General features: G+C 45.3%; 1 protein-coding gene across 1 annotated transcript in view; it reads left to right on the plus strand.

The window, feature by feature from the left end:
• Nucleotides 1-1,692: 1,692 nt before the first annotated feature.
• The window catches only part of foxo1b (forkhead box O1 b), a 24,151-nt gene continuing 13,144 nt past the window's right edge, over nt 1,693-12,699 (plus strand). The window contains exon 1 of the mRNA XM_063014175.1: nt 1,693-2,283. Coding sequence (XP_062870245.1) covers nt 1,693-2,283 — 591 coding nt within the window. The remainder of the gene's footprint in view (nt 2,284-12,699) is intronic.

The raw sequence follows: 12,699 nt of genomic DNA on the forward strand, positions 1-12,699 counted from the left end.
AGTTATTTACTTCATTTACAGATTATAGATTTATAAACGTATTTCGATGATACAGGAACGTCGGGGATCAATGGCTCCCTCTTGTGGAGCAAAACACACCGGTTCCATGGAGAAGACCTGCTTCTCTGGTTCTGCAGACCAACCAAGATAGATGTGAGAATGCTGGTCATTGTGCTCCTGGTGTTTCCTCTGACCTAGAATCTGGAGTCTAAATCAAAACTGACCCAAAGATCAAATGAATGACAAGCTTCTGCTAAATGTTCTACCTTTATTCAGTTCCATGGTTCCAAAGGTCTGGACTTTGAGTCCAGTCGTTCCATTTTCATCAGTCACTTTATCCTGATCAGGATTGCAGCAGGTCCTGTTCCAAAGCAAGGCACGAGCACCCTGGACAGGGCGCCAATCCATGGTAGTGCTTGGGCAGGGCATGTTTGTCTCCCTTTTTCTTTCAACCATTTCCTGTTGCACTTGCACAGCATCCAAAACCGTAGCCGTGAATTAATATATGGGGGGCAAAACTATTGGGGGTCCTAAAACATTCCTGCCATATTAACAACTGATGGAAACACTGACAGATCCTATTATTACACAAAGCTACTCATTTTTACATCAGTATATTGTGATTACGGTCTTAACATCACCCACGCTGGCTAACATGTGCTTTCTCTGACACATGTGAGATCGCTGGTAGCTTCTTTACACCGCACAGTGGTGGATTCCTACAGAAATTCCACCAGTGGACAGTAGGAGTCACTGTTGCAGTGGCAGGAAGGTGACTCTCCAACCGCCCTTCCCTCTCTCAGACACAGCCAGTTGAACTGTGAAGACCCTGGTTCCTGAGCTATGTGGATGCCGAATTAACAGTTCTCTTAATGTCTACTTTAAAGCTATTTTAAATAAAAAGGCGTCTTTAATCAGACCCCAAGAAATCGCACTTTCACGTAGGCGTGTAAACAAACAAGCTGCTCAGACAGACAGGACAGGACAGCACAAGCATACAGCGAAGCTCTCAGATCACATAAAGAAATCTGATCTGAATCTCAAGCCTTGTTTCAGGGTTTATTTGATTTGAATATATTTATTTATTTAATTTCACACCCAACATATTCAAATCACCCCCCCACACACACACCTACACACCCACCCACACACACACGCACACATACACACACCTACACACACCTGGGGGTAATTAAGAGAAGCCACTCCAACATTTGAATTAGAAAAGCCTGCAAAGGAAACCAGAGAGAACATACACAACTCCTCACAGACACTTACCAGGATAACAGATCCAGCTCTAGAACCGGATCATCAGGATGCACGTTACTGTGCAGAACCCACACCAACCTACCTGCTGCACCGTAGTGTCAGTGTGGGTTTAGTTTTGCGTCCTCATTAGCGCCGGTGGTGCAGAACCGTGGCGAGTTCATGCAAATCAGCTTGTGATTAACTTTTGAAAGCGTGAACGTGATTGGTCAGCTGCTTGGTGTCGATCATGCCAGTAGGCGTGTTCAGCGCTCCGGGTTTAGATACAGAAACTACACACACACTCATTCACACATTCAGTCCGGGTCATGCGCTGCAGCTCAGGTTTCTACTTTAACTTTTAACTCCTTCTGTAGATCGTTTCAGAGGGGTGTCCGTGCGCTCCTTCCTAACCAAACTCGCCCCCCTCCCTGAGTTTTGCTACCCATGGCTGAACCGGGGCAGCAGCTGCAGTCCGGCGATTCCGACCCGGATTTCGAACCCTTCTGCCGGCCGCGCTCGTGCACCTGGCCGCTGCGGAGACCCGAGCTGGGAGAGGAGGGAGGATCACCTCCACCTCCACCTCCACCTGAGAAACAGGAGCGACGCGACTTCGACTTCATGGGGGGGCTGAGTCTGGCCCTGCTGGAGGAGACGGAGACCGAGAGTGAGGACAAGCACGGATTTGGGAATGATGAGACCTCCTCGCAGAGCGCGCACCGGCTGCAGGTGCAACCGCGAGACCAGGTGCAGCAGCACGCGCACGAGCAGGTGCACGCTCAGGTACAGCCGCTCTCCTCAGCTTCCTCCTCCTCATCATCATCTTCATCATCATCATCGTGTCCGTCCGCGCAGAGGAAGAGCAGCTCGTGTCGCAGGAACGCGTGGGGGAACTTGTCCTACGCGGACTTGATCACGCAGGCCATAGAGAGCGCACCGGAGAGGCGCCTGACGCTCGCGCAGATCTACGAGTGGATGGTTAAGAGCGTCCCGTACTTCAAAGATAAAGGAGACAGCAACAGCTCAGCTGGATGGAAGGTACACACACACACACACACACACACACACACACACACACACACACTCACACACTCGGACCTGCCCTGTATGTTCCTAGTGCCCGTTAAAAAGTTTTGGTTTGTTGGTTTGTTTAATAGTTCCATATCACGTGCACCCAAAATAGTTTCATGCACCCATAAGAGGGGGTGCAGCACCTCATTTGGCTCAAATCTGTGAGGCTCTACCCCTCACACATCTTTACTTAGGCATCTGCACCTGTCAAGGTATCTGCACACACACACACACACACACACACTTAAGGTGATGCTGACTCTCACAATGAGCATGCACACACTCATGCAGTAATACACTCTTATAGCGATGAACACACACACACACACATTCACACTCATAGTAACTCACACACACTCTCCTAGTAATGCACACACACTTGCATTGATGAACATACACACACTCTTAGTAACAAATCCACCAAGTGATGCACACACTCTTATAGTGATGCACACACATCTGTTGTAACACACACTCTCATAGTGGTGCACACACACACACACATAGTAACTCACACACTTATGGTGGTGCACACACACACCTTTAGTAACAGACACTCTTACAGTGATGTACACACACCTGTAGTAACTCACACACTTATAGTGATGCACACACACCCGTAGTAACACACACTCTTATAACAATGTGCACACACACGCATTGTAACACACACTCTTATAGTGATGCACACACGCATTGTAACACACACACATTGATGCAAGCACTCAAAGTAACAAACATACCCAATAATGCACACACACTCTTACAGTGCTGCACACACACACACTTAGTAATGTACACACAAACACACAAACTCTGATATAGTAATGCTCAAACACTGTTAATCATGTCGGAGTCCTGTGGACTTGGGTTCGAGCCTCACCTCTGACCTCTGTCTGTAGAGAGTTTCTCTTTGTGCCTGTTAACGCTGCCAGGCTCCTCTAGTGAGTGAGTGAATAAATGAGTGTGTTGGTGATGCTCTGTAACAGTCTGGAACCCTGTCCAGGGTCCTTTCACGGCTTTAACGTTGGATTATCTGAACTAACATCAGACAGACGGATACTTTATTCATCCAGAGGAATTTTTCTGAAGATCTGTTGATGTGTGTGTGTGTGTGTGTGTGTGTGTGTGTGTGTGTGTGAAGGTTGGGTGCACCTCTCACCGTGCAGCACCAGTTGTAGGTGTGATGTTATCTGAGGTCAGACGAGGACGTTCCTGCTTGCGCAGGAGGTGCTGATGCGTTTCAGTGTGAGTAATCAGTAGAGAAGGGTAAAATCCAGACTGAGAGATGAGATGAGATGAGATGAGATGAGATGAGATGAATGAGTGAATGTTGGGCTGGTGTAGCTTCATGAACTGAGCCATTCTGATCTCTCATGGCGTTGGTTGGCTCTGAAGGAACGATGGTTGGTTCTTTGAGCTCTGTAGCTCTTTTTCTTTTGGATTCTGTTGGAACACTGTGGTGTAAATAATGGAGCACAGCACAGCAAGAAGGTCCTGGCAAGGTCCAAGCAATCTGGGTCCCTTCTTTGTGGAGTTTGCATGTCCCAGTGTCTGTGTGGGTTTTCCTCTGGGTGCTCTGGTTTTCCCCCAGGTATGAGTGTGTGTGTGCCAATACTAGTGTTTACACATGGGTCATGTTCATTAGGTCATGTGGCCAAAAGTATACGGACCCCTGAGCCTGAGTCCGTCGGGACGTCCCGTTCCAGGCACTTTGAGCTGAATCCATTGAACTGCTGCAGACGTTATCGGCGCAGTATTTGCGGTTTCCCCAGTCGCTACGTGTGAAGGTATGCAGCGCGCATTAGCATAGTGCAGCTGTGCAGAGCGAACACCCGAGGGGGGTTTGAGATGAATTTAAGATGAAAGGTTTTGTTCGGCTGTATAAAGGCTCACGAAACCTGAACTGCTTCTCAGAATCCGTTTGATATCAGAAAAAAAATCCCCTGCAAAAATGTCAAAAGGAAGTGCAGTCAGCGATCTTTACTGTCGTTTAGCATCAGCGCTCAGCGGTGTTCATAATCATTTAAATAAATAAGTGAACACATTAAAGCGTTACTCTTTAAGACCTATAGAAATGAATGCATTCGTATCTGTTTACGATATTTTGTACATGCATATAAAGAAACACATAAGGTGGACAAAATATTTGAAACGGGTACCAAAAAATGACCTTTCCAGAGCTACTAAGGAGGCTGTATGACTATACTGGAATATGGGAAGATCATCAAGTCGGTTTGCACCATAGGGTGCACCTGTTCCTGTAAAGCACTTAGATCTCATTTATATATAGGAAATGATAGTACAGTATTGAATAGTATAGTAAAGTACAATACACTGTAGTATAGCGCAGTACAGAATAGTGTGTGTGTGTGTGTATAGGATAGACTAGTATATATAGAATAGTATAGTCTGGAATAGTATATATAGTATAGTATAGTATAGAACAGTATGGTATGGAATAGTATATGTTTACCTGTTTACGATATTTTGTATGTGTATATACAGAAACACATACGGTGGACAAAATATTTGAAACGGGTAACAAAAAATGACCTTTCCTGAGCTACTAAGGAGACTTTATGACTGTTCTGGAATATGGGAACATCAACCAAGTTGGTTTGCACCATAGGGTGCACCTGTTCCCATTAAACAATGGGTCTAGTGGTTTCCATACAGATGTTGCTTGTATTATAATGAACTCCAACCTCCAGCAGCTGCATCAGACATTGTGGGTTGAAACCAATTGTGATAAAGCCGAACTTCATCAGTCAGCATTACGTTTTGCATTGCTCAGGGGTCCAGGTGTTGTGCTTTTTACACCAAGGTCTGTTTTTTTTATTGCTAATACGAGTGGTTTCCGAACGCTGGTGCTCACCACATCTGAATCACAGAGATCAGTTCAGGTCGCTCAGTTTCGGGAGTATTTTTGGGGCCGTGCTACCCTCTGGGGGAATTGGTTACGACCCTGCCACAGCTTTGAGACCTGCATTTTGGGCACTCACTGTATGGTTTATGGGGAACTCTGTTGGTTGCCCCGTGTTGCTTCAGTTGATCAGTTTATCATGACCGACCTGAAGAGACGTGATGGTAACAGCAGTATCTTGTCGTGAAGGTCGTGCAGAGGTTACAGGGGCGAGTCGCGTCCCTGTCTGTAACACGTTTCACGCGACAAAAGGCAGACGAAACCAAGAGCGCTGTGAAGAGTGACGTGAGTGAGGAATGAACGGTATGAATGGGACACGCCCGACCACTCTGCGACCTGAATCAGGTGCGTGAGAACCGGAAACACAAAAACACAGACAGACGGGACAGTTGGAGCTCTTTTTCCGTAGTTCGGCTGGTCCGTGTCGATCATTTGAAGGTCGTACCAGCTTTCCCAAACTGGCCAACCAGCAAAACTAACTTAACCCAGCGCAGAAGCATGTAACAGCTCGTGAAACCAGTTCAGATGAGCTACCGTCCTGATGGGTGTTTTTCTCCGAGCTGAGTGCAGTAAAACGCCTCTGTAGAGAAAGCAAGTCAACTTTGATGTTGGAAAAATGGAGGGAAGTGAGCGCACGCTTCAGGAATGGAGGATGTTTGACGTGCTTCCCTCTTTACCCCCCTCGCCAAACTGCCCCCCCGCCCGCCCTTCCACCCCGCATTAAAACTAAAGCCAAAAATATAATGCCTTTTCTCTTCAGACCGCCTGAGGGTGCGAGGTGGCACGCGGCCCATCTGAGAACTCTGACGGAAAGACAACAGAGAGGATTCTGGGTGGAGCTCAGTTCCGTAAACAACCTCGGTGAGGAGGGTTCGAGCCGGCGGCGTGCGCTCACGCGGGGGGAAGCGCTTCGGTTTTCTATTCAGACGGGGATAAAGAGAGGAGAGGCCGAGATTAAGCGCGTGTTTTTGGTCCGTTCACATCCGTGGTTACGCCGTTAATCCCTCACGCTGTCACCGCGCTGACGTCCCGCCGTGTGAGTGGTGCACTGACTCAGGCTGTCGGGATCCAGACGCCGCAGGTTCCACACAGACCACGTGGTTTTGTCCTGGTTCAGAACGTTTGTTTAGTTTATCGGCCGCAGGGTCACGGTGGGTTCGGTTTCACTGGGAAACGCTGGTCGCAGTGGACAGGGTGTCTAGTGCACTGTATGGCTGTGGCCACCCCACCCTGCCATCCCCAGGCACAGCCAGTCATGCCTGTGTAGATGCCCGGCTGTCTGATAGCACCGTCTGAATAGTGTGGCATAGTACAGTACAGTATAGTACAGTGTGGCATAGTACAGTACAGACTCGTGTATATAGAATGATATAGTATGGAATAGTATATATAACACAGTATAGTATAGTATAGTATAGTATAGTATAGTATAGTATAGTATAGAACAATGTGGTATAAAACGGGTTATATATAATATAGTATAGAATGGTATATGTAGGGTTAGGTAAACATTGGTATAGTATATATGGGATATTACAGTATAGTATAGTATAGTATAGTATAGTATCATATAGTAAAGAACAGTATATATAGGATAGTGCAGTATAATATAGAAAAGTATAATATAGTGTATATAGGACAGTATAGTATAGTATAGTATAGTATAGTATAGTATAGTATAGAAGAGTATATTATGAGTAGTATATTACAGAGTGGTATAGAATAGTATAAATAGGATAATAAACATTAATATAGTATAGTATAGATTATGTATAATGAATAGTATGGTATAGAACATTACAGTACACATAGTATAAAATATGTATATAGTATAGTAAAGTATCATATATACAGTGTATCACGAAAGTGAGTACACCCCTCACATTTCTGCAAATATTTCATTATATCTTTTCATGGGACAACACTATAGACATGAAACTTGGATATAACTTAGAGTAGTCAGTGTACAGCTTGTATAGCAGTGTAGATTTACTGTCTTCTGAAAATAACTCAACACACAGCCATTAATGTCTAAATAGCTGGCAACATAAGTGAGTACACCCCACAGTGAACATGTCCAAATTGTGCCCAAATGTGTCGTTGTCCCTCCCTGGTGTCATGTGTCAAGGTCCCAGGTGTAAATGGGGAGCAGGGCTGTTAAATTTGGTGTTTTGGGTACAATTCTCTCATACTGGCCACTGGATATTCAACATGGCACCTCATGGCAAAGAACTCTCTGAGGATGTGAGAAATAGTATTGTTGCTCTCCACAAAGATGGCCTGGGCTATAAGAAGATTGCTAACACCCTGAAACTGAGCTACAGCATGGTGGCCAAGGTCATACAGCGGTTTTCCAGGACAGGTTCCACTCGGAACAGGCTTCGCCAGGGTCGACCAAAGAAGTCGAGTCCACGTGTTCGGCGTCATATCCAGAGGTTGGCTTTAAAAAATAGACACATGAGTGCTGCCAGCATTGCTGCAGAGGTTGAAGACGTGGGAGGTCAGCCTGTCAGTGCTCAGACCATACGCCGCACACTGCATCAACTCGGTCTGCATGGTCGTCATCCCAGAAGGAAGCTGACGCACAAGAAAGCCAGCAAACAGTTTGCTGAAGACAAGCAGTCCAAGAACATGGATTACTGGAATGCCCTGTGGTCTGACGAGACCAAGATAAACTTGTTTGGCTCAGATGGTGTCCAGCATGTGTGGCGGCGCCCTGGTGAGAAGTACCAAGACAACTGTATCTTGCCTACAGTCAAGCATGGTGGTGGTAGCATCATGGTCTTGGGCTGCATGAGTGCTGCTGGCACTGGGGAGCTGCAGTTCATTGAGGGAAACATGAATTCCAACATGTACTGTGACATTCTGAAACAGAGCATGATCCCCTCCCTTCGAAAACTGGGCCTCATGGCAGTTTTCCAACAGGATAACGACCCCAAACACAACCTCCAAGATGACAACTGCCTTGCTGAGGAAGCTGAAGGTAAAGGTGATGGACTAAACCCAATTGAGCACCTGTGGCGCATCCTCAAGTGGAAGGTGGAGGAGTTTAAGGTGTCTAACATCCACCAGCTCCGTGATGTCATCACGGAGGAGTGGAAGAGGATTCCAGTAGCAACCTGTGCAGCTCTGGTGAATTCCATGCCCAGGAGGGTTAAGGCAGTGATAATAATGGTGGTCACACAAAATATTGACACTTTAGGCACAATTTGGACATGTTCACTGTGGGGTGTACTCACTTATGTTGCAGCTATTTAGACATTAATGGCTGTGTGTTGAGTTATTTTCAGAAGACAGTAAATCTACACTGCTATACAAGTTGTACACTGACTACTCTAAGTTATATCCAAGTTTCATGTCTATAGTGTTGTCCCATGAAAAGATATAATGAAATATTTGCAGAAATGTGAGGGGTGTACTCACTTTCGTGATACACTGTATATACGTATTTATATCATAGTATACAATATTGTATATAGTACTGTATAATAAACAACATTATAGTATACTATATGTAGTATAGAACATGTATATATTATAGTATCTATAGTATAGTATATACAGTATAGTATAAAATATTATAGTATAGTATAGTATAGAATATGTACTGTATATAATATAGTATAGAATATGTGTGTGTATATACAGTGTATCACAAAAGTGAGTACACCCCTCACATTTCTGCAGATATTTAAGTATATCTTTTCATGGGACAACACTGACAAAATGACACTTTGACACAATGAAAAGTAGTCTGTGTGCAGCTTATATAACAGTGTAAATTTATTCTTCCCTCAAAATAACTCAATATACAGCCATTAATGTCTAAACCACCAGCAACAAAAGTGAGTACACCCCTTAGTGAAAGTTCCTGAAGTGTCAATATTTTGTGTGGCCACCATTATTTCCCAGAACTGCCTTAACTCTCCTGGGCATGGAGTTTACCAGAGCTTCACAGGTTGCCACTGGAATGCTTTTCCACTCCTCCATGACGACATCACGGAGCTGGCGGATATTCGAGACTTTGCGCTCCTCCACCTTCCGCTTGAGGATGCCCCAAAGATGTTCTATTGGGTTTAGGTCTGGAGACATGCTTGGCCAGTCCATCACCTTTACCCTCAGCCTCTTCAATAAAGCAGTGGTCGTCTTAGAGGTGTGTTTGGGGTCATTATCATGCTGAAACACTGCCCTGCGACCCAGTTTCCGGAGGGAGGGGATCATGCTCTGCTTCAGTATTTCACAGTACATATTGGAGTTCATGTGTCCCTCAATGAAATGTAACTCCCCAACACCTGCTGCACTCATGCAGCCCCAGACCATGGCATTCCCACCACCATGCTTGACTGTAGGCATGACACACTTATCTTTGTACTCCTCACCTGATTGCCGCCACACATGCTTGAGACCATCTGAACCAAACAAATTAATCTTGGTCTCATCAGACCATAGGACATGGTTCCAGTAATCCATGTCCTTTGTTGACATGTCTTCAGCAAACTGTTTGCGGGCTTTCTTGTGTAGAGACTTCAGAAGAGGCTTCCTTCTGGGGTGACAGCCATGCAGACCAATTTGATGTAGTGTGCGGCGTATGGTCTGAGCACTGACAGGCTGACCCCCCACCTTTTCAATCTCTGCAGCAATGCTGACAGCACTCCTGCGCCTATCTTTCAAAGACAGCAGTTGGTTGTGACGCTGAGCACGTGCACTCAGCTTCTTTGGACGACCAACGCGAGGTCTGTTCTGAGTGGACCCTGCTCTTTTAAAACGCTGGATGATCTTGGCCACTGTGCTGCAGCTCAGTTTCAGGGTGTTGGCAATCTTCTTGTAGCCTTGGCCATCTTCATGTAGCGCAACAATTCGTCTTTTAAGATCCTCAGAGAGTTCTTTGCCATGAGGTGCCATGTTGGAACTTTCAGTGACCAGTATGAGAGAGTGTGAGAGCTGTACTACTAAATTGAACACACCTGCTCCCTATGCACACCTGAGACCTAGTAACACTAACAAATCACATGACATTTTGGAGGGAAAATGACAAGCAGTGCTCAATTTGGACATTTAGGGGTGTAGTCTCTTAGGGGTGTACTCACTTTTGTTGCCGGTGGTTTAGACATTAATGGCTGTATATTGAGTTATTTTGAGGGAAGAATAAATTTACACTGTTATATAAGCTGCACACAGACTACTTTTCATTGTGTCAAAGTGTAATTTTGTCAGTGTTGTCCCATGAAAAGATATACTTAAATATCTGCAGAAATGTGAGGGGTGTACTCACTTTTGTGATACACTGTATATATATATATATATATAATATTATAGTAGAGGAATCGTCACAAACTAATCCCCAGAATCCACACACTTTTAGCAGCAAGTATATCTATACATTTTAGCCAATCCACCTACTGGAATGGGAATGGGTTGAAATCCCTGTGCTGCCAGAGAGCCACTGTGCACACTGGTGAGACTCACTGGGTCAGTCAAATAACGAGCTGTAATAAACATGCGCGTATAAAGGACGTGTTTTTATATATTTTGTCTTTGACGAGTGTTTTTTTGTGCTCTGGACACCAGGAGCTTTTTCATGTGGCGTCCAGCAGCTCCGGCGGGGCCTCGGGCCCCCGGGTTATTTTTATTCCTGCACCTTCCTGAGTCCACGTCTGCAACAATGAGCCATGATGCAGTTCCTGCTAAGTGGCTGGAAAATAGTGACTGTGTGTTAATAACCTCGACCCTGAAACACACACACACACACACACACACACACAGTGGACGTAAAGAAGAGCAGCACACAGCTTCTAGTTCATGTCTGATTGTGTGGAGCATCTTTAAATTACTTTTGTGGCCAAAAGTAATTTAGTTATTAAAAAATATTTTATGCACTTACAACTTTGTGACAACAGTTTGGGGAAGGCCCTTTCATCATTCCAGCATGACTGTACCATTAAAGTCGTCAAAGTGTGAATCTGATCTGAATCTGCATCAGTGTGGAATAAGCGTCAGATCCAGGGTTACAGCTCCACATGTATCTGTGTTTATCTGGATTCTCCTCCCTGTTTCACTTTTAAACTTGTGTTACAGCTCCAGTTTCTGAGTAATGGTGAGAATCAGAATCAGCTTCTCCCAGAGTCTAAAACGCTTCTGGTTCAAAATAAAGCTTAACGTGGTTTAATGTAGTAAAAGAAGGAGACAGGAGCACTAAACTTCTCTTCATTATTACTGCTCATAAGTTCCTCCACTAATCACATTCCTCACTCACTGTTTTACTACAATAAGTCACGTTAAGTTTTGTGCACCGCCGTCACACTTCATAGGAAATAACGGCATAGCGGTGCAGAAGGGGTGTAGTCATTCTCATGTGAATGCGCCGGTGCTGAAGGGAATACGGTATTCCAACATCAAGCATCTCCACGATTAAGAAGCGTCAGGAAACAATAAAGAAGTTTGTTTGTTTGTTTGTTTATTAGGATTTTAACGTCATGTTTTACACTTTTGGTTACATTCAGGGGGTCTGAGGTTCTGAGGGTCTGAGGTTCTGAGGGTCTGAGGTTCTCAGTTTCTGAGTTTCTGAGGATCTGAGGTTCTGAGGGTCTGAGGTTCTGAGGGTCTGAGGTTCTGAGGTTCTGAGGGTCTGAGGTTCTGAGGGTCTGAGGTTCTGAGTTCCGGTTCCCGTCTGAACTTCAGTCTCTGGTTCCTGGAACATTTTACATTCCAAAAAAACAAAGAAAAGCAAAAAAAAGGTTCACAGTGTGACGAGCTGAAACAACAGGAGTGTGATGATAACCAGAAAAACAGGGCAGGGGTGCAGGAGTGTTTTCTTTAACTTCATCACAATAACACACACACACACACACACACGTGTGTGTATATATATACGTCTCTGGGGTTTTTACACACAGCACCACTTCCTGTACTGCACACACGTGTGGATGCACCGACATAACACACACTCCGCCTGTACACACTCTATAGCCGTTTAGTTCCCGTGGGTCCTCATATACACACACACACACACACACACACACACATACGACACGGGGGCATCTCGGCCACCTTTACCCCCTGAGGGGGCAGAAGAGCCAAGCCTGGTGTCTGTTTTTCTCACTGATGTGTGTTAAACCGTTGGCACACGTGTGGAGCAGTTAACTGACCCCAACACACACACACACACACACACACACACAGTCAATCCTTTGTTTTACTGCAAACACAACGAGAATATGCCAAACTCAGCACAGATGACAGACAGCACCCTGCGCTTTTGCGTCACAGCGTGTCATGTGGCAGTGTGGGTGCTGCACAGCAACGTGGGTCTCGAGGACCTGGGTTCAACACGGCTCCTCCGGGTACTCTGGTGTCCACCCAAAGCCCGTATCCAAAACAATCAAGCATGCCATTAGGTGTATTGGCTGTAGTACATTGGATACAAATGTTCTTGAAGTAGGGTCTAAAGTATTTGGACA

This window comes from Trichomycterus rosablanca, chromosome 18, assembly GCF_030014385.1.
Source record: "Trichomycterus rosablanca isolate fTriRos1 chromosome 18, fTriRos1.hap1, whole genome shotgun sequence".
NCBI classification, from domain to species: domain Eukaryota; kingdom Metazoa; phylum Chordata; class Actinopteri; order Siluriformes; family Trichomycteridae; genus Trichomycterus; species Trichomycterus rosablanca.